Source organism: Chiloscyllium plagiosum, unplaced genomic scaffold (assembly GCF_037043375.1).
Source record: "Chiloscyllium plagiosum isolate Xiang-an unplaced genomic scaffold, Cpla_swu_hap1 HiC_scaffold_6, whole genome shotgun sequence".
In the NCBI taxonomy this organism is placed as follows: Eukaryota; Metazoa; Chordata; class Chondrichthyes; order Orectolobiformes; family Hemiscylliidae; genus Chiloscyllium; species Chiloscyllium plagiosum.
The window spans coordinates 93,660,112-93,687,135 of record NW_028270144.1 but is presented as its reverse complement, the minus strand read 5'-3'; the positions used below and the strand labels follow the sequence as shown (position 1 = coordinate 93,687,135).

General features: G+C 38.9%; 1 protein-coding gene across 6 annotated transcripts in view; it reads left to right on the top strand.

Moving 5' to 3' along the window:
* Nucleotides 1-27,024, top strand: part of LOC122550789 (heat shock protein 105 kDa-like) — a 90,984-nt gene that overhangs the window by 48,531 nt on the left and 15,429 nt on the right. For all 6 annotated transcript variants that reach the window (XM_087988213.1, XM_043692047.2, XM_087988212.1 and 3 more), the window contains 6 exons: nt 685-791; nt 992-1,125; nt 9,612-9,811; nt 16,707-16,844; nt 21,242-21,382; nt 24,247-24,372. In XM_087988213.1, the coding sequence (XP_087844339.1) occupies nt 685-791; nt 992-1,125; nt 9,612-9,811; nt 16,707-16,844; nt 21,242-21,382; nt 24,247-24,372 (846 nt within the window). The remainder of the gene's footprint in view (nt 1-684; nt 792-991; nt 1,126-9,611; nt 9,812-16,706; nt 16,845-21,241; nt 21,383-24,246; nt 24,373-27,024) is intronic.

The window sequence follows — 27,024 nt, the reverse complement described above, 5'->3', positions numbered from 1 at the left end:
AAATGCCAGCCAAAAGGATAACAAGATCCCAATAACACCAAACATGATCATCTGGCAGCCACGTTATTTATTGGCCTTTTCAAAGGAAAGCTCTATCATCATTCGCTGTAGTAAAACGTACAATCTATGAATTTCAGTATGATCTGAGAAGTTGGCAGAACCTTCTGGGTTTGCCTTTCATATGATTGAATTTCAAAATCTGGTCCCTTATTCATAAATCCCATCACTTTCCAAAACTGGTCTGACTCCATGAAAATTTTGGAAGGACTGAAATGCTGACTTAGGCTCCAGCAACACTGGGACACCAGCTCGCAATCTGCCCTTTCTATTTTTCAATGCTGATGCAGTTTTTTGATATCTGGAATGGAAGCAATCTCCCTGGGTTCATGTCCTGTCTACCATGTTTAATGCTTCCCAGTTCACACTTCAACCGTACATTGAACAGAAAATTTGATTCATTTGACTACTAATTTAAGACATCAATATCAGTGAAACATGGTTGAAGATTTGCAAATAGGAATGAAACCTTAAGGGGAATTGTAGGGAAATGTATATAATTCTGGAAGTGAGGGGGTGAAAATGTTGGTGTAATGGGCTGCCTATCTTCTATGTTGTAAAGTAATTTTGGATTTATGTGGAAGGATGTTCTAACATATGATACTTTTTTATTACTCCTGTTTATAGTGCGCAATGCTTTCACCTGCTTTTAAAGTACGTGAATTCTCCATAACGGATGTACTACCATTCCCAATATCCTTAAAATGGATAGCAGAAGGAGATGAACTGGAGGGGTAAGAGTCCAATTTCCAGTTGACAATTTTTTTAAATGTATGTTAATTTCCTGTTAAGATTTTCAACAAAAGAACTAATTGTATAATGGTTTAGGATGCATAGATTGCTATTATTTCGAAGCGTCATTAACCTAGTTGAAAATGGCAATTGCTGAGTTACTTGTACACTCTTTTGAAATGCAGTTTTCATTGTCTATTAGCAGTCATGAAGTCTTCTCCAGAAACCATCCAGTGCCGTTTTCAAAGGCCCTCACTTTCTCCAGAGAAAATCCATTTGAACTAGAAGCTTTTTACAGCAATCCCCAAACTCTACCTTATCCTGAAGTAAAAATAGGTAAGCATATCTTTTATACACATGTAAGTTTAATCCATGTATTTTCTTGTGATTTGAGTAAAACTGGACTATCATTGTAAGCCCCAAAAATGGTCAGAAGCTGGGATCTTGTCTTATGCTGCAAGAGCTGAGGCTAATTGTTATGTTATACTACAGTTCTAAGATAAAGTCAACTTTGGGGAGCAGAAACCTTGGGCTGAATTTTACCAGAAATCAGTTAAGTGTCAGGGTTTCTAGCTATGAGCTGCAACAAGCTTTCTCACACTATCTTCCCAAACTTTCCTCTACCAATATACTATGTCTTGCTCATTATATTCTCCTACTTGCCACAGGCAGAAGTACTGGCCACTTCTGGAATCTCACAAGGTTCATTGTGCCAGTGCCTTCTTTTAAAGTCTAGCCATTACATATCTGGAGCAACGGACATGGGGAAATTGGCTCCAGCTTTGGTTGCCAATAGTAACCTGGTGGACAGGAGGTGATGCAGTCATTGGCCTTGGAGTGTCCCCTGGAATGTGGAACTTCTATCCAACAGAGGGCCATAACAAGCTGGACTCATCACGTTTTTGCTCTGACTTTCATGTAGGGAATTGCTGCTGTCTAGTTTCTATCTGGCATGTGGGTGACTGGGGAAGCTGCATACCAATGAGATGAAATGATGTAATACTGTAATGAAGATGTTAATGCATTTAAATTGGCCTCTTGCTGCTACTAAGCAAAATCTCATCTCACCTTTTAATGCTGCTATGATAAATGGGACTTCAATATCGGGAATCTCCTTGCTGATAATCTGGCATGGTTCCCCCAACTTTTTTGCCATTGTTCAGAACATTAATGGCTGAAAAGACTTAACTCTTGTTTGCATTTGCCTCTAATTTGAATCTCCTAAGGATGTAAACGGTTATCTTCAGTAGTGGTTATGTGATCAAATATCCAGGAATATGTTCAACTAGTTGGCAACCTTAAGCCTACTTATAAACTAGCTGAAGTCAGTTTGAAACTAACCTGTCATCTTTTGTTGTTTAGAAATAATTTGCCTATATCCTCGCCTTACAAAGTGACTGATGCAATACCCCATCCAGGAGTTTGAAAAAACTGTCCATAATGTCAAACCACTTCAGAATCTTTGATAAGCTTTAATGAGATCACCTCTCACTTTTCTAAACCCTACAACAAGACATGGGTCAATTTGTTCAATCTCACATCATTCATTTTCTTATCTCAGAAACTTATCTAATAAGCCTCTGTTGTACCACTTTGAAGACTTGGACATTTTTGCTAAGATATGAAAATCAAAACTGTGCCAATTATGTTGGATGTTGTCTCACCAGCCCTTCGTAAAATTGTACTCCAAACCCATTGTAGTAGAGGTTATGCAAACTTTGTTCCTAATTGTTTGCTATACCTACCTGCATGCTAACTTTCTATGTCCTTTTGTAAGACTACATCCAAATTTCTCTGAATGTGGCCATTTTAATAGTTCGGTGCCTTTTTTAAAAAAAAAATCTGCTTTTCTATTTTTGTTACTAAAGAACATCACGTATCCATACATTATACTCCATCTCCCATTCCTTTTGGTTGTCTATGTCTGTTTGCAATTCATTATTCCCTTACATTCCACCTTGGCTGTACACCATTAGCAAACTTGGATGCGTTTAATCTTTCATTTTGTCATCTAAGCGATGAATATCGAATGGGAATAGCTGGGATCCCATCACTGATTCACATCGCACTCCACTGGTTTAATATGTCCTATACGTTGCCTATTAAGAGCAATCAAAGAGTCAGTTTTCAATCAGCTGCATGTTTCTTCCATTGCTCATATAAGGGAGCATGCAAACTGTGCTCATCCAGGCTGAATGTGGCAAAACCCAGAGCAAAATGCCTAGTGTTAAATTTGAGGCATGAATGAACAGACTTGTGGAACAATTTGAATTAACAACTAATTTAAGATAATTGGTCAAGCTCTCAAGATGACTCATTCCTGGAAATAAGATATATTGTTATTTAGGTCTCTGCTAATATGTTCATGTCTCGTGCAGTATCATAGGAACTCTGTAGGTTCCTGGTGCTTTCTCAATGGCAACTTTTGACCAATCAGCACTCCTTCCTCTTTTTGTAGTATAAATTGTGTTGATTATTTGCAATGTGGCATTCTTGCATTTATTCTGATGAGTGCAGGAAATAAGTTTGGATAATATGTTTTTCAACAATTATCCCAGTCACTGTTTGGGTACAGGTAACATCTGTGGTCAGATACCTGCAGTACTTCTGGTTTTCCCTGGGGTGACATCTAGTGGCTGGGTATCAATCTTCATTCATTGTATTTTTTGTTGTACTTTGTGCAGTTTGAGTGTCCTGACTCCTGTTTTGGGTGGCAATTAGAAAATGATTCATCCATTAAGATCGATACAAGTGAAGGTGCGGTCATTGCTTGTGTCTGTGCATTAAGTATACTTAATACTTTTCATTGAACTTCTAAAATTGGCTGTGGCTCTAAACTGAGTAACTTGTATTTGATTTCTGATTGTTTTGACCTGATTGTGACTTCCATAGTCCAGCAAATTCTTTGGTCCAGCAAAGACCAGTTCCAAAGCTGTTGCATTAGGGAGGTACAACCTGTATTCGAACTTTCCCTAAAATTGCTAGTTTATGGATTTTGGACTTCTGTGATTTCATTGCAAATTTGGAACTACTATTTAGAGGTTCCTAGTAGCATAATCATAGCTTGATCTTCATAACCATCATCAAATAGATTTTGTCACTCTCCTCAAAAGGGCATTCTCTCGTTTCAGCGCCACAATACATTTTACTGTCCTTCCTGAACGTGTTGTAAATTTGAATATTAATTATTCAGTCCTTGGGGCTTTTAGAAAATCATTTTATTATTAATACTTTGTGCATTTGCCTACATGTATTATCAACATCTTTGTGTTCTTCACAGACCTTCTTAATCTGTTCCTATTTGATATGGTTCTACTTCCTTACTTGATACACTCACTCGCTACCTTTGTACTTTATTTCTCTTGTACTTAATTTAACCCCTCCCTGACCAGACTAGTGAAGCTCCCACAAGGATTTTGGTCACTGTCCTGTGGAAGTGAAACTTGTTACTTTTGAATATTTATCTCTGTCCCAAAGGTGATCATGATACCCCTAAAATATGACACTCTCTCTCCTGCACCATGCCTCAAACCACAAATCGATCCAACCTATCTTCCTATTGCTAATCTCATTGAGACATGAAAGTGGGAGTAATCTAGAAGTTACTACCTTTTTTGAGATCCTACATTCTAATTACCTTCCTAGCTCCTGAAAATCTGACCATAAGATGTCAATTTCTTCCCTGTAACACAGTGGTAGTGACACTTATCACAACATGTTCCTTTAGATTTCCAGGATATCGCACATCAGAGCTTGACCTTTTTTGGATTTTAATACTTTAGGTTTCCCCAATACTTCTTTCTCTGCTGATCTTAAGTACTGGCTTGAGGTGCTGGTGTTGGACTGGGGTAGACAAAGGTAAAAATCACACAACACCAGGTTGTAGTCCAACAGGTTTATTTGGAAGCACTAGCTTTCAGAGCGCCACTCCTTCATCATATGGTTGTTGAGGGTAAGATCATAATCACAGAATTTATAGCCAAAGGAGTCCATGTCACAGTGGTATGATGCATTAAACAATTTTAGGTTAAATCTTTTATCTTTTAGAATTGGATATGCTGGTTTCTGTTCTTTATATGTTAATCCCAGAACTTTGAGCAAAATAAAATGTAATTCTGCAAAAACAAATGCACCCCATAAACTTCAATGTGCATGTAGGAGAGACAGTGAGAGTACATGTGAGTGTGGACACGTGGGTGTGAGTGCACATGATAGACTGTGTGTGTTCATGTATGCGTGTAAGCTTGGTTAAGTGTGAGTGTGATGGGGTATGTGTCTGTGAGAGGGTGTGTGTATGGGTGTGAGTGCGAGGGGGTATCTCTGTGTGCATATGAGTGAGAAAGAGAGAGCTTGTGTATGAGTGTGAGTATGTAGGAATGTGTGTATGTGAGAGACTGTACCGTGCAATGGGATCACCTGTAGTGTGACATGAACCAAAGGTCCTGGTTGAAGCCATTCCCATGAGTACTGAACTTTGCTATCAGCTTCTGCTCAGTCACTCTGCTTGTCTTGAAGTCTACCATGGAGGATGGTCACCTGAAGGTCCAAGGCCGAATGTCTGGACCGCTGAAGTGTTCCCTGACTGGGAGGGAACAGTTTTGCTTGGTGGCTGTTGCGCAGTGTCCATTAATCCGTTGTCGTAGCATCTGCTCAGTCTCGCCAATGTACTATGCCTCAGAGCATCCTTGCCGAGTCACACGAGTACTCAATACGTACATGGTGGTGGGAGGTGTCGCCACGTGTAATGGTGTTATCGTGTCGAGACTTTGACACATCTTGCAGCTGCCACAACAGGGTTGTACAGAGTTGTCGTCTTGAAGGCTAGGCAGTTTGCTGATCTGTTTCAGGTTTGGTGGTTGTTTCAAGGCGAGGAGTGGAGGCGTAGGGAAGGTCTCGGTGAGGTGCTTATCCTCATTGATAATGCATTGAAGACTGTGAAGAACATGGCGTAGGCATTTGGTTCCCGGGAAGTACTGGACAATGAAGGGTACCCTATCTGTTGCAGCCTGTGTCTCTCCTGAGGCGATCATTACGGTTTCTCACTGTAGCATGAGTTGAGCATCCTACCCTATTCTTTTGACGGCATCCTTGAGCTCTTTCAAGTGTCTGTCACATTCCTCCTCGTCTTAACAGATCCAGTGTATGCAAAGGGCTTGTCCATAGTGGATGGCTATTTTAATATGTTTTGGGTGAAAGCTAGAGAAATGTAACATCATGAGGTTATCTATGGGTTTGCAGTATGGTGAGGTGCTCATCCTTGATGGAGACGCTTGTGTCCGAGAATGTGACAGATACTAAAGTGTAGTCCATCGTAAGTCTGATGGTGGGATGAAACTTGTTGATATCACTGTGTAGTTATTTCTGTGACTCCACGCCATGGATCCAGAGGAAGAAAATGTCTTCAATATATCTGGTGTGTATAGTGTTGGTTGGAGGCCCTGTGCAGAAAAGGGGTCTTGTTCGAACTTGTCATTGAAAATGTTGGCATATTGGGGTGCAAATTTGTTCGTCATGGCCGTTCTGTGTGTCTGGATGAAGAACTGGGCGGCAGTTCGGCACAGTGGGCGGCACGGTGGCACAGTGGTTAGCACTGCTGCCTCACAGCGCTAGAGACCCGGGTTCAATTCCCGCCTCAGGCGACTGACTGTGTGGAGTTTGCACATTCTCCCCGTGTCTGCGTGGGTTTCCTCCGGGTGCTCCGGTTTCCTCCCACAGTCCAAAGATGTGCAGGTCAGGTGAATTGGCCATGCTAAATTGCCCGTAGTGTTAGGTAAGGGGTAAATGTAGGGGTATGGGTGGGTTGCGCTTCGGCGGGGCGGTGTGGACTTGTTGGGCCGAAGGGCCTGTTTCCACACTGTAAGTAATCTAATCTAATCTAAAAACTGGTTGTGAAAGGTAGAAACGTTGTGATAAGAGGATGAAGCGGATGAGTTGTAACGTGGTGCTCGGAGGTTCACAGTTATTAGTATTGAGTACTGAGGCTGTTGCCCTGATGCTGTCATCATGGGGGATGCTGGTGTAGAGTGCTGACACGTCCATTGTGACTTAAGTCCTGCATTCTCATAAAGACAGATACAGAATATCTATTCAACATCTATGCCATTTTCTCACTGTTAATCTATCCTGTCTCTGCCTCCTTATATAATTGTATTCCTGGTAAAATTCACTATCTTTCAGTTTTTTAAAATCTATTTTAATTAACTTTTTGTTCACCCTTTGCTCAAAAAGTTCTAAAACTCTCTCCCAACCTTCCAATTATTGTTATTTTTCACACCATTACAAGTCTTTTTTTCAATGTAAAAGTCACAGTTGGAACTTACTTTCTTGGTTTTGTTTTTAATGAAATGCAATTTTGTTGAAAACTTTATTTATTTTAAGTAATTCCTACTGTGTATTTAAAGACAAACCTCTTAGTCTATTTACCTAATCAAATTTTAGCTGGTTTTCGCCTCAGCTCATTTGTTATGATTGCTTATTTGTCTCAAGTATGTCTCTTTCAAGCTTAATCTAGAATTGCATTGTATTATCGTTGCTTGGTTTTTCCAGATAATCTTATACTGTGAAATTGCTAATTAACCCTGCCTTTAGCACAATACTAGATCTAAAATAGCTTTGTCTATAGTTAGTTCCATAGGATATTGTTCTGGGAAACTATCACAAAGCAATTCTATCAACTCACCTTCTAGACTACCATGCCAGTTTGATTCCTCAGTTTATCCTCAGGAATAAAGTCCCACCACCATTATAGCATTCCTTTGTTAACAGGTTGAATTATTTCTTGCTTAATACTCTGTCCAGTGGGATAACATTTTTTTAGTCAAAGTCCCATTAGATTTAAGATAATAAGTGTAAATCTGCTTATTCAAAAAGACAGCAGGAAATTGCAGTGCTGTCTTTGGGAAAATGTTAACATCTGTCATTGGGAAAATGTTAAAAGGTATTCTTCAGGAAGTTGTAAATTTTTTTTGATCAAACCTATTCAGATATGTTGTACCATAGCTCTGAAGTAGGTGAGACTTCTGGCTCTGGGGTAAAGGTGCAAAATAATGTGTGCTGTGGGCGAAGGGGAACCATTTAGATTTCAAGAAGACATTTGATAAATTGCTGCGTAAAAGATTATTGTGGAAAGTAAAAGTACATGCTGTAAAATGTTTCATATTGGCATCGATAGAAGATGATCATCTTGTTTAAGGAAGGAGGTCAGGAATGGGCAGAATGTTTTGAGGAATTTTGGAAAAGCTGGATTTGTCTGCTGGAGTGTAGAAAAATAAAAAGTGATCGATTTTAAAAAAACATAAGATCCTGAGGGGCCTTCACAGTATAGATGTGGAGAGAATAGTTTCTGAAATGGGAGAATCTAAAACTGAGGGTCACTATTTTAAAGTAAGTATAACCAACTTAAAACAGAGATGAGGCAAATTTTTCTTTAGAGTGTCGTGAGTCCTTGGAATGCTGTTCCTGAAAAGGCATTTGCTATAGAATCTTTGAATAATCATTGTAGCAGAGGTGGGTACATTCTTGGTAAGAAAGGGATGTAATGTTGTCGGGAAGAAGGGAAAGCAGGTTTGAGGTTACAATCGGATCATCCATGACTTATTAAAAGAACTGATCGTTGACTTCATGAAGAAAGGAGGAGAACGCACCCCCCATCTACATCAATGGAATGGGGGTTGAGAGCGTCAAGTTCCTAGGAGTTATGAAAACCATCAATCTGTCCTGGACTTCTCATGTAGATGCTACGGTCAAGAGGGCACAACCACAGCCCCTTCTTCCTCAAGCATCTTAGGAAATTTGGCATGTCCATAAGGCCCCTCACCAACTTTTACAGATGCACCATAGAAAGTATATTTTGTGGGGGCATAACGGTCTCAAATGGCAACTGCTCGGCTTATGACCGTAAGAAACTGTAGAATGTTGTGTCCACAGCCCAGATCACCTTGGAAGCCACCCTTCTATCCATGGACTCCATTTACACTTCACTGTGCCGCAGAAAAGCTGCCAACATTTTTAAAAACCCCTCCCACCCCAGTAATGCTCTCCTGCCACCTCTTATGTCAGGTGGAAGATACAGAAGCTTGAACACACAAACTAACAGGGTTAAGAAAGCTTTTTCCCTGCCATTATTAGACTAATGAGTGGACACTGTAACTTCAAATAATGCTGATCTTGCTTTGCACACCTTCTGAGCAGTGTAACCTGTATGCCTCACTTTGTCTAAGCACTGTGAACTGTATGTCTTTGCTTGCTATAATCTCCCTGTACTGCTTGCAAAACAAAGCTTTTCACTGTATTTAAGGTACATGTGATTACAGTAAATAAAAGCAAATCAAAATAGTGGAGTAGGTTTGTGGAATGTTTTGCTTTGCCTCCTTGTTCTGTTAGTAGAAAACATCCATCAGCATTTTCTGACCCTTACTGATTCCAGTTCATGATCTTCTCCACCCACATCATTTCTTACCACTGTCATTTTTGGCAGTTGTTACTTGATTGACTCATTGATGTTGGTTTGACTTTGTCATTATGCACTTTTAAAAAATGCATTAATCAAACTGTAACCAGTTAACATTCTTTTCAAGAAATAGATTTTATAAGCAATATTTTGTTTTTTTAAAAATTGATGAGCAAATGGTTGAAAACATATATATATGATAAGGGTGTGGTGATGTACTTTCTTTTCTCCAGTTGCACCAATGCAGAAATTTTACCTAAAGGTGCTGTAAAAGGTTTTCACAATTGATGCGGATCTTGTGGATGTACAGAACTTTCCATGCTTGTTTTGTATCTTTTCCTATTTAATTTTTAAACCACTTATTTGGTTGTAGGGCAGTTCATCATCTGGGATGTTCTACCACAAACAAATGGTGAAAAGTCCAAAGTGAAGGTAAACATCTGTGTCAACATACATGGCATCTTCAGTCTTTCAACAGCATCTATGACTGAGAAGGTAAAAGTTGAAGAGAATGAGGCTGCTATGGAAACAGAGTCAGGTCCTTATACACCTGACACAGTTGAAAACATTGAGGTAAGTCCTTTGGAATAATGCCACAAGTATTAAATATTCTGAACAAGTAATTAATTATAGTAGGTATTTTATCAAACATTATTAGAGTAATGTGGTTTGTAGATAATGCTGAATACTTGTGTGTCCTGAAATCTAAAATTAAGGTAGAATGTTTGTTGATTTCCTATTTTCATACGTTTCTTATTTTTGGAGTAATTTTGCAACTGCTGTTAAGAAATCCCTTACTATACAGATGAAACAATCATTTTTTACAAACGTTTTATTAATATATGATTGATTTTCTACCCATTCCTAATTGCACTTTAGAACGTCAAGGTAACCTACTTTTTTGAACTGGTTTAGTTGATCCACTGCTGGTGCACACACTGCTATTAAGAAAAGAGTTCCCAGATTCTGGCCCAGCAACAGTGAAGACACAGCAATATTGCTTCAAATCATGATATGTGTAACTTGGAGGGAAACTTTCAGCATGCTGCAGTATTTCATATATAAGCTGCACACTGCTGCCACTGTGCATCAGTGATGGAGGGAATGATTACATTTAAGCTGTTTGACCGGATGCCAATTAAGTGGACTGTAATCTCGAGTGTTTTTGGAGCTCTGCTTATCCAGGCAAGTGGAGACAATTCTCACAATTCTGATTTATGCTTTATAATTGCTAGGGAGACTCTGTATAGATAGGCTTGAACTATTCATGAAATTCCAGTGTCTGACCTGTTCTGTTAGCCTAAGTATTTAGACAGCTTGAACATCTTGCCTATGAGCTCAGATAGCTCTGAAACACAAGTCTTCAGTACTATTGCCAGGGAGTTGACAAGGCCTGCAGCCTTTGTTCCATTAGTGCCTTCTGCTATTTCTTGATTAGCATATGGAATTATTCAATTTGATTGAAGATTGGCATCTGTGATATTGGAGACTTTGAGAAGGGCTGAGATAGGCTTTCTACTTAGCACTCCTGCTGAAAATACTGGAGTCTTCTCATTTCTGATTAGATTAGATTAGATTACTTTACAGTGTGGAAACAGGCCCTTCGGCCCAACAAGTCCACACCGACCCGCCGAAGCGCAAACCACCCATACTCCTACATTTACCCCTTACCTAACACTACGGACAATTTAACATGGCCAATTCACCTAACCTGCACATCTTTGGACTGTGGGAGGAAACCGGAGCACCCGGAGGAAACCCACGCAGACACGGGGAGAATGTGCAAACTCCACACAGTCAATTGCCTGAGGCGGGAATTGAACCCGGGTCTCTGGCGCTGCGAGGCAGCAGTGCTAACCACTGTGCCACCGTGCCGCCCACACTTCTGCTGATGTGCTATTTCCTCCATCTTTGAATGTGTGAATATTTGAAGAACTATAACTTCCAGTTATCTGTTTAATTGTTCCTCTGTACGACTGGATGTAGCAGGACTGTGAAGTTTTGAGCTGGTCTGTTAGGTGCAGGCTGTTTCTGATGTTTGATTTGCAAGTGTCCCAGTATAGTAGTTTCATCAGGTTAACACTTCTTCTTTTGAAATATGGTGCTCTTCCTGGCATGCTGTCCTCTTTACCTTGAATGAGTATTGATTCTTTGACTTGATGGTAATGATAGAGTAGGGATATGCCAGGAGCTGAAGTTACAGATGGCTGTTGAAAACAGTTCTGGTGTTGTTAATAGCTCATAATACCTCACCCCAGTTTTGCTTTTGTCACTGTTCTGAACCTACCACATTTTGCATCATATTACCTCACATGATGCTTGGTATCCTTTGTGTGAAGACATGACTTTATCTTCACAAGACTATTGTCACCCCTGATCACACACTCGTGGACAGATGCCTTTACGTAATGACATGTTTTTCCTCTTAATAGTCCCCTCACCACCTGCTGAATATCCAGTGTGACAGAAATCTCTGCAGGCCTCTGTCTGTAGAGGTGTTAGTGAGCCACTTGCAGTGATGAACATTGAAATATCGCACTTAGAGTACATTGTGTGCCTTTTCCGTGCACTTTGCCTCCTCCATGTATTTTAGTTAGCAGGAGGTTTTCTTATCCATCTGTGGCTTGATGTCGTGAGATATGTAGGAACCTAGGCAATTTCATCCTGACTGTATACTATTGTGCTGCCATCTCTGATTGTCTGTCATGCAGTTGGGACAGGAAATACTTATGGTGATGGTAATATCTGAGACATTACCTACAAGGACTAGTTTAGTGAGCATTACTATATTAGGCAGTTGCATGGCTAGTCTATGAAACAGCTCTTCCAGTGTTAATAAGGAAGAGTTTGTAAGGTTAACAGGGCTGGATGTGCCGTTGTAGTTTCCAATGTCTTGATGTCTGTCTGGTTTTGTTCGTTTTTGTCATTCCTATGGCAGTTTGACACAACTTGAGTGGTTTACTAAACTGAGAGGGCAAGAGTGAAGTGACTACTGCATTGCCATAGATCTAGAGTCAATAAAGTTTGGGATTGGAAGGATGAAGGGTTATGCCCAAAATGTCAACTGTCTTGCTCCTCGGATGCTGCCTGACCTGCTGTGCTATTTTCAGTGCCACACTTTATCGAATCTGACTCTCCAGCATCTGCAGTCCTCACCATTCCTAGTTGATGTAGATCTAGACTCACATGTAGGTAAACCAGTTATGATTCACAGATTGCCTTCCCTAAGAAAATTAGTGAACCAGTGATGATTCAACAGTGAACCAGTGATGAAAATTTGGTTTTTTTAGCAGCACAACTGAGACTAGCTCTCAATTCCAGATTTTTATTAGTCATTTAAATTTATAAATGAATTTGAGTTTGTTTCACCAGCTATAATGGCAAACCTTGAACCCATGACCTCAGGGTTTTGGTCTGAGCCTCTGAGTGTTTAAATGACATTATCACAACACTGCCATTTCCCCATAAATTACTTGTGATCCTAGTTATATGGATCGTAAACCAGTTCCGGGCTAAAAGTTCCAGAATGTTTAATTTGACCACAATCAACTAAAATTATAAACTGTAGAGTGAGTGAATATGAAGGTCTCTACTGCTGGCTATCTACAAGAATGGTCCAGGTATGGCTATGTTTTCACAAGTCTCTTTAAAAATTATCAGGTTTATCACAGCAAGTACAAAATAAGAATACTCCACATAGGGACTCCTGCTTGCATCTTTTGGCTGACTGGGTTAATGAATCCTGGTCAGTTGTTTTGATGGAAGTTCTCCTGTTGTTTTGCTACACACCTCACTGCTAAAAAAGTCATGACTTACTAGCCCATGCTCACCACTAGCCAGCAGTATGATCAATAACCACCTTGACCCCTAGTTAGCTTTCTCATGCATGCACAGCACATGATCAATCTTAAATTGATGACTCAATATCCAATAAATGATTTGTTTAATTAAGGGTGATAATTTTCTAGATGATATCACTTTCTATTATTTAGCGATTGGTTCACTAAGATGTCAATCATTGACAAGAACTCAGGGTGGAATCTTATAGCGATCTGAGCAATGTAAGCCAGGGTGAGATTTGTGGCAGAATCAAACGAGATATCTGGTGAGGTCTGTCTCAATGTTGGGATCATCTCGCGCCCTCTTTAATGACTTCAGTGAGCAACCTGGCAAGTTTCTCACTCGGGAACAGTAAGTTGCAATTAAGGGGATTATAGTCTGTTAAATACCTTAATGGCCCAACTTGCCTCATTAATGTTCAGCTTACCATCATACTGAATGCACCAATCAAGCTAGATACCAAGAAATCTCAGCATGGATGCAGCACTAGTGAATTCACCTCATTGTTGTTCTGAAGGACCTCCATGGACAATGGCATCAACATCTTAGGCATGCTCCATGGGCACCAGCCACTGCATCCTATGTCCAAACACATTGGCATCTGGTATGTTCCAGTCTCTAAGAGCCCTCATGGCCCATCTGCAATCTACTTACGTGACACTTCTGTACTTCAATGTTGCATCGACAATTATCATAGTAGTACTGCAGCAAGGATACCTTGCACTCTAGAACATGCACCCAGCTCATGGACTGGATCATGCTGCATCTTGAGTCTATTTACTTCTTAAAGCAATCAATAGTTCTGATCTTACTTAGATGCTCACTGTATGATTGCCTTCCATTGCCTTTTTACGCTTTACTTCCTCAGCCACAGTACCAGCAAGAATTATGGGAGATCTCATTGGGTGGTAGGTGAGAGGTTGCCCAAGGAAGTGAGCAGGCATGGTCAGAGGGCATACAGGGGTGGTGGTGTTGGGCGGTGTTGAGATTGGGCTGGCTGAAAGCAAGTGAGGGAAAATGTTGCAAGCCGTAGTGAGAGGGGTGGAGCATGGACCTTGGTGGGAGATGGATGCAATGACAGAGATAGAGGTGAGGTGGCATTTAGCTTGTGGAGTTCGAAAAGGATATTGATGTTCTTCCTACATTGCAGTTCATTCTACAGGCAGCTGATTCTGTTCTAACCTGTGGTCACCTTGGCCCAGACTGACATAATCTGGTGTTGTGGTTTCCACTATTGATCCTTGGAAAAGAGTTCTGCGTTTGCACCACCTCATCCAACTCCCATGCCCACTAAGTGAAGCAATAATTTCCCCCATCTGCCATGTCTGAAATTGTCAGAAAAGTGCACCTTCGGACTGAGTGTGCTAGTTTGGGTGCACAATGAGCTTTTAAAGATGGCTGGAGCGAAAGAGATGTTGGCCTTTTGGCAGATACCCTGATAGTGGTGAGTTGATCTGTGAATGGTGCATGTTAAGATGAGGTAGAAGTTGATGTGAGAGATGCTGATGGGGCATGGTTGGTAATTCGTGGTACAAGTTTGGTTAGAGAAGGTGAGAAACCCACTGGGTCTCAGTGAAAATTCCCCCCAAAAAAGCGATGCAACCTACCAACCTACACTTGACCAAAAAGAATTGTAAGATTTAGTCCATACTTGTCATTATAGCTTTTCCCTGTTAGCTTACTGACTCTATAGGTCTCTATTCAGATAACGAGGCACCACCAAAGTTCTTTAATATCTGTTTAGAATAGATGTAATATCACATTCAAATGATTAATATTGTCCCACATATTTAGTTGTTAGTTATGAAGATTGTAATTATCTTTTAGTTTAAACAGCTTTTTGTTCATGTGTAACTTCAAAATAACTGCTGCTGCCTGCAAAGGTCAGCTAGAATATGTATCATATCACCAAAAATTAAGCCTTTGGTTATTACACATTTTGGAAGAAAACTTTGGACGTAGAACTGTGTCTCAAAACTAAAGCTGTTTCATTTTCGAAGAATTTTTGTAAACATGTGTCTTGCCATCCTGGGACGACAGTGGAGTTGTGGGATTGTCACTGGACTAGTACTAGCTAATGCTTTGTGAACATTGGTTTAAATCTCATTTTTGCACAAGTTGAAGAAGCTATGCAGCCCAGATTTTTGCCTTTCATTCTGAGTTGCAGCGGTCCCCAAAGTATGCCTTCTAGGCCAAAGCTACTCAAGAATCCTCATTGAGGCTACCTGTAATTTCCCACACTGAAAGTCAGTAGTCTTTCACTCACCATGCTACAGCTACTGGAGCTATATTGAGGGAGAGTACTAGAGCAAAGGACATAGCTTCATAGAGATGTACAGCAAGAAAATGTCCAACTCATCAATACCGACCAAATATCCCAACCTAATTTAGTCCCACTCACTGGCACCTGGCCATATCCTTCCAAACCCTTCCTATTCATATACCCATCAGATGCCTTTCAAATGTTGCAATTTTACTAGCCTCCACAACTTCCACTGGCAGTTCATTCCATGCATACCACCCTCTGCATGAAAAAAGTTGCCCCTTAGGTCTCTTCTACATCTTTCCCCTCTCACCCTAAACCTCTGCCCTCTACTTCTGGACTCACCACCTTAGGGAAAATACCTTGTCTATTTATCTTATCCATGCATGTTAGGTAAATAAAAGAATTTCTAAGGTGTTTCATTTCAGTGAGAATGTACGACATCTATACCAATCTTTACTGAACTCAAATATTGTACTTGCTGTGGTTTAAGTAATAAGTCACTTCCTTAGCACTTGGTTTATGGTCTTCTGTTGGTAACTTGCTCCTCCTCCTCCTCCTCATAGTAGCCTGTTCTGTCCAGCATGGCGTCTAATCATTTCATTCTCCAAGTCATGCCGTAGTCCACAAGGAAGATTGTCTGCAATAACTACCGGAGAAGGCCATTTGGCACTTCAGGGCTGTTCCATTCAGTAAGATTTTTACTGGCTCTGCTCTTAACTCCACTTTACCTACCTGTCCCCTATAACCCTTAATTCTTGATTAAAAACCTGTCCAACTCATTATTGAATACATCTGATTTTTATTTTCAGCCTCCAAATCTTTGTGGAAGAGAATTAAGACGATCAGTACTGAGAAAAGAAGTTCCTCCTGTTCTCTGTTTTAAATGGAAGACCCTTTTATTTTTAAACTGTTCTCCCTAATCCTAGATTCGCCCACGGTTGAGGACACCTTGCCAGCATCTACCCTGTCAAGTCATCATAGAACTTTCGGGAAGTGATTCTACTGAAACATTCATTTAAACTCCAATGAGGCTTCAAACATTACCTTTGTCAATCTTCTTTCAACTTCCTCCATATACTGTATAAACACTTGCAGAAGCGACACAATAGCCAGAGGAATCAAACAATAACTAACCTAAAAGTAATTCATGATCCTTTTAAGTAATGCTGGTGGTTTAAACAAGCACTGTAAGTCTATTTTGTTGAGTATGTCTTCAGTTGTGTATCATTAAGAGATGATATTTGCTACAGGACTGAACACCAAAATGTCACTGATATTTGCTTCATTAAATAAGCGTGGTATATATAGTTTGGCCTAGATCATTCTGCACCTTTGTTTTCCCTGTGTTTCATTTCATTTCAGAACAAAACTCAGATAGACATTGATACGACTGAAATTCAGCCACAAGTACAATTAGACCATCGAGATTCACCACAATCTCCTTCCCCTGAAATGGAGCAAGAAGAAAATCAAGCCGTAAATGCTGAAACAAACTGCAAAGTAAATGATCAATATTATACTTATTCATCAATGTCATTACAGAATACTGTTGCGTTCATATATTAATTTCACTAACCGTTCAAATAGTTTAAGCTTAGTTTATCTATAATATTTAGTTCTTCGTGCATTTGCACCTTTTATCTGTGATCTATGGCTTCTAATTTGTCAACATGTAATTTCCAGTATATTTGGGATAATTCTGGTTCTTGTGTATATTTTTATATATGCAAATGAAAAATGATTATAATAGCGAAACATCATAGTCCGAAATGCAGTCTGGCATTGTATTACAAAGCCATTTGGCATAATCTACTTTTATATTCAACATCTTTCTAACTGCTAAGAAGTAGCTTATATTAATGTGTTTTTCTTTGTCTTTAAAATTCCAAAATACTTCATAGCATGTGGGTTAACATAAATTGGGATCTTGAGGTATTATAGTCATGTCAGCTATAAAACAGTTTAGAGAGATTGATTAGGAACCAAAATAAAGATCTGTTGATAGAATGCCTGACTTAGGCACTGAATGACTACTTTGGATTGGTGTTTACTAAAGAAGATAACCTTTCCAAAGCTATAGTGGACAAGGTTGTTGCCGAACTATTGGATGAGGAAAAATAAAAAGTAGGGACTAGAAAAACTGGGAATACTTAAACTGGATGAAGTCATCGTCATAACAGCATCTCCTAGGTTTCTAAGGGAAGTAAGGTTTGAGTTTGAAGAGACACTGGCCTGTCTTTCATAGAGTCAGGATCTCTCTGGTCTTTTTGCTGTGGCATTATTCATGAGGGTGCTCAGGCTCCATGTGCCAAAGGTAACTGATTTCAACTTTTTCATCTTTACCAAGACCAACTCAAATGAATTTAAACACAAATTCCATGATGACCACCACTATTTCATTTTACTGTGCCAAAGTCATACAAACTAATCACTCTTGGTGACTTCAGTGCAAGATTTGGTGCATACCTCCAGGTATGGGAAATGGTTAATCAGAAAAACCCAATTTGCAAAACAAATAGTCTCCTCTTGCCAAAATTGTATGCTAAGAACAAGCTATTAATTACAATAAGATTAATTGCAACAAGGTGTTTTTGATGCAAACCTTTTCTGATTATCTGATCAACCAATTGTCAGTAAGCAGAGGGAAAAGTAGAACGTGCATAAACTGTGATGACTGCTGAACTGACCACTGTCTTAGATTTTAGTGTTTCACTTTTATCTGTGTGTCAAGCTGATGGGGGCATGAAGCTTAGAAGTATCTCAAGGTCCAAACAGGCAGTCATGAAGGAATTTCTCTCAGAAAATAGAGTTGTTTGTCTCCTTTGAAAGTAGACACTCACTTTATTGAGGATGGCTGGGTAATCTTCTGGGATATAATGTTCTCTACTATTTATTTATACCTCTTGTTAACATCTGAATTAGCTCAATGAATATAAAGAGGTATTCAGAAACACCTGGAGCAAAAAACATTTCTTCCACAGAGTTTACCTTGATGGAAATTCATTTCTATAAAATTATTGATGCTTAGCAAGACATCATTAGGACTGTCCAGTGCATGCTTAGGAATGCAAGACATTTAGCTGAATCAAAAAGCAAAGGAACTTCAGTTATATGCATCCACTAAAATTGGAAACAATTCTACAATGCTGTGAAATCTCTTAAGCTTCAATCTACAAATTCAGCACAAGTTCTCAGTGCTGATGGGTCAACATTAGTCACGGGGGGAATAAAGGAACTTTAGAAATAGGAGCAAGTACTTTAACCACATCCTCAGTTGGCCTTCATGTATTAATAAAGAAGCAATGAACAAACTACCACAGATTGGCAACAATTGCTCTTTCGATGATCAGTTGTTAGCAATGACAAATGCAATAAAACTCCCATCCAGAACAAAACCCAGGAGCTGATGCATTTGGATAGGTCCAGGAGAAAGGCCAAGAACAGAAAACTGAACATATACCTCCAACACCATCTTTGTAGACCTCACCAAGGTCTTTAACACAGCCAGCCTGTAGGCCCTTTCGAAATATTGCCAGCAGAAAATCCTAATTGTTGTGACAGTTCCATGATGGTATGTTTGAGTATATCCTAGATGATGATGAATCTGCTAACCCATTCCCAGTTGCCAATGCATTCGAACAGGGCTGCATGCCAACTCTGACCCTCTTTAGCATGCATCTCTCTTGAATAATTTACCATGATTCTGTCAGATTAATCAATATTGAATGGATGGGAAGCCACATAAAAACATCTAACAGTGTTTAGGGGCAAAGGAAAGAGATTGGCTTGAAGTTAAAATGGTCAGAGACTCATTGTTGCAATGCAGAATGGTCTTCTGCTGCATTGTAGTAATTCTGATTCTGTGCTCAATCAAGTTCCAATTTTGTGGTATAGGGTGTGATTTTGAATCTTGACGATGTCATGAAAACAGAGTGCAAAGTACAAGGAGTTACACTAAATGTGTGTAAAACAGTATACTATAATTCTGTGCAGCTGAGGAAGGACACCAATGCTTTCGAAGTGTTATAGAAGAAGTTTGAGATTGATACTAGACTTTACAGTTGGGTAGACTTTAATTCTGGATTACTCCTTATTCTAGTAGAGAAGGCTAAGAGGAAATATATGGTTTTTTTTGAATAGTTAAGATAGATAAACTGTTTCCAATGACAGAAAATTAGATAACCAGAAGGCACAGCTTTTAAGTGATTAGCAAAGAATCCAGAGGTCACATGAAAAAGAGCGGTCTCATACAATAAGTAAATATGGCCTGATGGATACTAACCAGATTACTCTTTGAAAAAGCCAAAACAAAATCGATAGGGAAATAGTTTTTGTGTTATTATTCTATGCATCAAGTTACTACTTTTGAAATGTGATGAATGTTTTTGTTTCAGAAAAAATGTAGCAACATTTTGTCAAAGAAAAGTTCCAGTCAAAAAGAGCAGTCAAAATAACTGATCATTATCCTGATTGAATGAATACCAGGCAAAACACCAAGACAATTCCTGGCCCTCTTAAAAGAGGTCCATAAGTTATATCATGTTACCTGCAAACTGGCAAATTAAATGTAGCAAACCTCAAAGCAATAGCCTAAATTGTGCTCAATTGTAGCTTGAATTAATAATTTATGACTTGAGACAGAAATGCTATCAACTGGGTCAGACAGCTGCGCAGATTCATTTTTCCATTTGATTCATGTAGTCACTACCTTTGTGTCTCTTCCTCCTTTTTAAAGTGCCATTGTTTGATCTTCTCTTTTCCAAAGTCCCAAAACAGCTTATAAAACAGTAATTACTGCTCCTAGAATTTGAGGGAATCAGCCTCAACACTGAAAATACCTCAAAAAAGGAGGAGCTCTCACAGCCATAATTTTTTCCTGTCCTCCATCTTGGATTAACCAGAATCCATTTGGTATGCTTGCCTTATTGGCCAGTGCATTGAGTATAGGAGTTGGGAGGTTATGGAGTGCTGTACAGCACATTGATTAGGCCACTTTTGGAATACTACGTGCAATTTTGGTCTCCCTGCTATAGGAAGGATTTTGTGAAACTTGAAAGGATTCATAAAAGATGTACAAGGACGTTGCCAGGGTTGGAGGATTTTGGCTATTGGGAGAGGCTGAATATGCTGGGCTATTTTCCCTGGCGCATCGGAGGCTGAAGGGTGACCTTGTAGAGGTTTATAAAATCATAAGGGGCATGGATAGGGTCAATAACCAAGGTCTTTTCCCCAGGTGGGCGAGACCAAAACTCAAGGGTAGTGGTTTAAGGTGAGTAATGAAAGATTTAAAAGGACTCTAAGGAGCAACTTCTTCACAGAGAGGGTGATGCTTGAATGGAATGAGCTGCCAGAGGAAGTGGTGGAGGCTGTTTCAAAGGCACCTGGATGAGTATATAAATAGGCAGGGTTTAGAGGGATATGGGCCAAATGCTGGCAAATGGGACTAGATTAATTTAGAATATCTGATTGGCATGGACAAGTTGGACCAAAGGGTCTGTTTCTGTGCTGTACAACTCTAAGACTCTAGTTAGGAAAAACTAGTTATTAATTGTTATTATTGTTGATTATTGCAGGGTCTTAAAATAGTTTGTTTACTATTTTGCGCACCTATTCTTTTATGGGATGAATTATGTTTGTCAATTTAATCATATTCTTAAGTGTTTCTATGTGCATACTTAGCTAAAGTGGCTTTTATAAGAGGTCTCTTTCCAAAAGGTTAATTCCCATCTGAAAGGTAAATTAATGGCCAGGTTGATTTTAGGCAGTTAAAGTATAGATTGTTGTGAAAAATTTTCAAAAAAATTCCCAGCGATGGAGACCAGTAGAATATATAATTGTTATAAAGGTGTTGTAACTGTTATATTTCATTTTACTTGTTTTGGATTTTGCACCCACAGTCCAATACTGAAAAGAAAACTGATCAACCTCCTGATCCAAAAAAGCCAAAAATTAAGTTGAAGACTATTAATCTTCCAATTGAAGCTAAACTGGTTTGGCAGTTTAGGAAAGATTTGCTTGACATGTATTTTGAAAAAGAGGTAAGTAGTCTGTGGGAATTATTCTGATCGCTGTCCCTTATACTTAAAGGGAAGTAACTCAAATATGTAATACATATTCTAAACCTTATTGAATTGCAATTGAAGAAATAACAGCGAGTATTGGCAATTTTTTTGCATCTCCATAAAACCTGTGTACAGCGTAACACCCATGTGAGTAAGTTCGGAACAAGCCGAATCAAAGGTCGTGAGGAAAAAAATTGCATATTAGCTAAAAATAGTATAAGATGTAAAGATAATCACAAGAATCATTGCTTAGGTTAGTATTTTTCTTCATTTATATGGACAATTTAGATAAATTTGTGAATGGTTGCAAGTTGGAGTGATAAAAACAGATCTTGGAACGAAGTATATGATATGCTATTTTACAAGTTTATCATACTTTAGTGAATAAGCTTCAATATTGTTCAGTGTGAAATAGTACAGTGTAGTAGAATGAATGAGGCCATATATGCTTTGGAAAGTATGTCTCTGCAGTTTACAGGGTTGCATATTTGAAGTAAGTAATGAAGGAGTTATGGGCAGCAATTCTGGAGTACAGGTTTCCTAAACCACCTGCAATTTCTAATTTTAGGATGCTTTTAATACTCCTAAAAGTACATTTACAGATTTCCTCAAAGTTCTGACATCCTAATTTCCTTTCTTTTAATTTGGACAGCAAGACTATAGGACTTGCTTGCTTGTTTTTTCTCACATTAGACAAAAATACAAAAAATCCATAGTGCATATTAAAAAGCATCTAAGAATCTTGAATAAGTATCAAGAGGGCAAATTTCTATTGCAATGCATTATTTCTAGTTGTACATCCTGGCTTTGTTAGGGATTCATGTACAAAGTCCAGGTAATAAACATTTCCGATCTAAATTCACTCTGTTTATAACTGTGGCTGCAGCCTTTAAAGCCAGAACATTCTCCTGAATTGTTCAGATGGTTATGAGCTGGAAATGTGTTGCTGGAAAAGCACAGCAGGTCAGGCAGCATCCAGGGAACAGGAGAATCGACGTTTCGGGCATAAGCCCTTCTTCAGGGCTTATGCAGATGGTTATGATGCTCTCACATAATCCCATTTCTCTTTTTTTTAAAGTTCATTTACCAGATGTGAGCATTGTTAGCTAGGTTGACATATTTGTTTCTTTCACTTCCCAATCATGAGAATATAGCCTTTTGTTTTGATTAGTCATATAACTGAGTTTAGACTTTCTTGGCTTTAGAGTTTTAACCAAACACTTCTGGCCTGGAGCTCCTAATTGAAATCCTTGCACTGAAAGCCTATTACCTAAATGTTCCAAACTACTTTCTTTCTTTAGGAGAAAATTGTTCTTGCATCTGCTTCAAACAGAACTTATGCAAAATCAAAATCAAAAGCTTTCCAATCTTTGGGATTAGAAACTTAATGGCAACTTAATCATGATACCTCCTTATACTTACAAAGCAAATCCTGTATTCTACTAATTCAAAATCCAAACTCTAAAACAAATAAACAAACACCTTACATCAAACCTCTTCCAGTCTGAAAAATACCCATTAACCAGTGCTCTCTGTTTCTATTGGCTGATAGATAGGAAACAAAGTAATGGTTAATGGGTATTTTCCTGGTTGGAAAAAAAGTTTTTAATGGAGCTCCCCAGGTACCAGTACTGAAACTTTTTTTGCTTTCTTTGATATTGAGGGCCCAACTTCAAAGTTTATATATAGCACAGGACTTGAGAGAATTGTGAACTGAGAAGGATAGTGTAGAATATAATGATTGTGACAAGGTCAGCCTGGTGGATCTCAAAGATAATGAGTTCCCTGATTTTGGGCTGTTAAGCTTGTCCAATCAAGGACCCCTGGCTGACCGATATAAACAGGAGAGTCAGAGACTCTGGTCAGTTAGAGCTGGCTCTGAGGAATCTGGACCACTGTCAATTACCATGCACCTGTAACTAAACGGTGACTTCATGATGGGATACCGGCCTCTATGAAATTATTTCATGGAACGTTAAAAGGCATTTGGTAATTTGGTAGAGGTGGTGGATAGGTAACAGATGAAGCTCATTGCAAAGAAGTGTGACTGCCTGGAACTTAGGAGGAGACAGGTTCAGTTGAAGGTATTGGATGATTATTTCTATTAAATAATGTGTCGGGTTAGAAGGAAAAATCAGGAGATGGATGCTAAGTTACAGTGCCAGAACTGGTACAGACATAGTGGGCTAAATAGCCTCCTTCTGCTTTGTAGCAATTCTGTGATTCTGAATAGTATTGAACATTATGCAGTCATCAATGAGCATCCCCACATCTGGTCTTGTGATAGAGGGAAGGTCATTGTTGAAGCCTAGAACATTCCCCTGAGGATTTTCTGCAGCAATACCTTTTTTTTGGTTTTTAATAATGATATGGCAGATGGATTTTCTAATATATAGATAGAAGCCTTGAAGTTAGAGAATTTTGAATAACTATGATGAGTGGTTCTGCAAATTCCTCACTCTTTCTTTTGCAGGATTTTTTAAAAGTTTGTAGGTCACCATCCTTGGTATTTAATCTTCTTGTACTAAAAGGTTGGCTACATGCATTTCTATTGAGATCACCTTAACAAAAGCTTTTCTGCATTACTAAGTTGCACATGTAGCTGAGAATTGGCTGAATTCCTTGGTCTCAAAGATGCTAAGAAAGGAACAGATTGGATGACCAATACAAAATCTGGTTTTATCTATGTGGAAGGAATATTTATGTCCTACAGTACTTTACCAACCTGATGCAGGGATCAGTTTTTTGTATTTTGTTTGGATCATTTGTTTTTTTTCAACTGCCAGGACAATTACCCACAGCAGCTTTCAGCCATATTTACCATATTTCTTTCCAAACAGGGTGATATGATCATGCAGGATAAGTTGGAAAAGGAGCGAAGTCACGCGAAAAATGCAGTGGAAGAATATATATATGACTTCAGAGAGAAACTGTGTGGGCCTTTTGAAAAATTCATCAGTACTAAGGTGAGTTTAGCATTCCATTCAAGGTGTCAGATCAGTCTGTTATGATAAGACAGCATCTGGTCAAACTGAACTTGGAAAAGCTTTATGTAGCAAAATCTACATTGGAGCAGAGGGAGTCTTTTGGAAAGGAAATAGTGAAAGTGCAGCATTCTGAAGAAGTCATGCCAGGCTTAAATGCTGACTGTTTCTCCCGCAACGGATGTTGCCAAGCCTGCTAAGTTTCTACTGTGTTCTACCTTTGTAACAAGTTTCATTTGTTAGCAGTAAATCACTGGGAGCATGAATTTAAATTGTATTACCTGGATTTTTGCCTAGCTGTAAAAAGCATGAGGATCTCAATTCCAGGGTTCCCAACCTTATTCATGGGGTTTCTAATTTTCCCCGAGGCATTTTGAAGATGTTGTCTAATTTGGAATATGAGCCTGCATCGTGCACTCCCAACTCAGCCAGCTTCATTGTGGAGATAGGAGGGTCATAGTCCTTCATAATTTTCAAGGTGTCATGGTAGCTTTTCAAAGATGTCATGAACAATAGCCTGCATGAGAGAGCTTTTTGAAAGGTAATTTCAAAAGGTTTTCCTCTTGCTCCCCATGTAGGAATGAACTATTTGCCAGGCTTCAGTACCTACTGCATGCCAAGTTATGCATCACCACTTCTATACTATATAGAAACAATGAACATTATACTGACAATATTGTGTATAATAAAAAAGCTCCTAAAAAGCTAATTAATCATTAATTTCCACTTACTGCAAATTAATATAAATGTTCGTCATTCAAAAACCATAAATATGTGAAGCCTCTTGCTGTCGTGTAAGTAAATATTGTTTGGTTTATTAAAAGCAATCAGGTATCCAGAGTTTTGAGTTAAGCTTGTTTCCCCTACAGTTCAGATATTTGAATGTGTGAATAGATTTGAGTTCCAAGGCAAGAATGCATGGCAAGGGTTGGCTTACGTGCTCAACACCTTGTATTCCAACTGAGACAAAATCCCAGGGCATCAAGGCAAACATGCAAAACAGTCCACTTTAGCACCCAGCATTCCCTCTAATTGCCTTCATCCTTTCCCAACTCAGCTTGTCCAACTGCAGCCTGCACCCAACCCCAGCAATGAAGTTTATACTTCTACAGTCATTTCTTCCAACGTGGGTCTAACAAAGATGGGAATTCTCTAAACTCCCACTATCCACTCTTGAGGTTGAAAGTCCAGGCCTATATTTGGTATCCACAGCTCTACATTAGATATCTATTGCACGTATAAAATCTTGGATACCACTGCAAGGGCTTTGAGATGGGCATACTATATTGTGTTAAAGTAATCACCATTTTTGTTTTCTTACTCATTTGATGGTATCTCACTGTTTTATATCATGATACTAATAATATGAGTAAAAATACTCATTCCAGTAGCAATAATTTCTTTCTATTTAATTTATTTAAACTGCTCATGATGTTGAATATTCCTATTGAATTTCCTGAGGATCCTCCCTTCAAGGGCAACCCCAATTGCCTCAACCTATCCACATAACTGAAGCTCTTTATCTCTGAAATCATTCTTTTAAATCCTTTCTGCACCATCATTAAAGCTTTCACATGTTTCCTAAAGGTAGGGTGCTCAAAATTGGGCACAATTTTCAGTTAAGGCCAAAACAAGTGTTTTGTTAAGTATTAAACATTCCTCACTTCATGTTTCATCTTTCTATTCCTGCACCCTCTGTGGAATTTTACCTTTGTACTTTATACTCTATCTCCTTGTTCTAAATGCCAAAATGTATCACTTCGCACTGCTCCATTAAACTGGACCTGCCAAGGCTCCACCAATTCCAATATCATGTTGATTTATTAGTAGCTATATCTTGATGAAATTTAACACACCCCTCTACACTTTTCACTATACATCAAAGTTTTGTGGCTTATATACCCAACTCAACAGTATTAATGGGAATCAATCGTTGGTCCTCGTACCAACAATTCAAGTGTGACAATTAGCTATTCACGAATACCCACTTGTTTTGTATCTATATAGTCACTGTCCCTTTGATACTATAAGAGATAAATAATGATTTCAAAGAGTACAGTTAATTTAAAAGATCAGGATTCACAAGATGAATATGGTTCACCATAAAGGCTGGGAACAACAGGTCTTGGAATCTAATAAAGGATTAACTGGTTAGGAGACAGAAGGGGATGGGTGAATAGAATAAACAAAGATTGAAGCAAACAGTGCCAGGGTCAGCCAGGCTAGAGCAAGGTGACAGGCTTTGCTTGGATGAATGAAGATACCCAAGAATGGAAGCATCTGTTTTATTATATGTTGAATTCGAAACAGAATGAGCCTAAAGATATACATAAGTGGCAATGTGTATTCTAGCTAAACTAAAGTGAACTCTCCCTGCATATATTTAAACAATTATATACCTACCCTCAGACTCCAGTGGTTGACCATTTAGTAGTTTAGCACAACAATTTCAACTTCAGTCTCTTCTCCTTTTCCCAAATAGAAATGAAATTGTTCATTAAATTACAAACAGACACCGACATCTTTATTACCCTCTCTAATGTACTCATATTTCACCGTCATAGGAAACTTTTCAAGTTTTTTCCATTTAAAGCTCAGATGTGGCAAAAGAAGAAATTAACCTATCTGTTTATT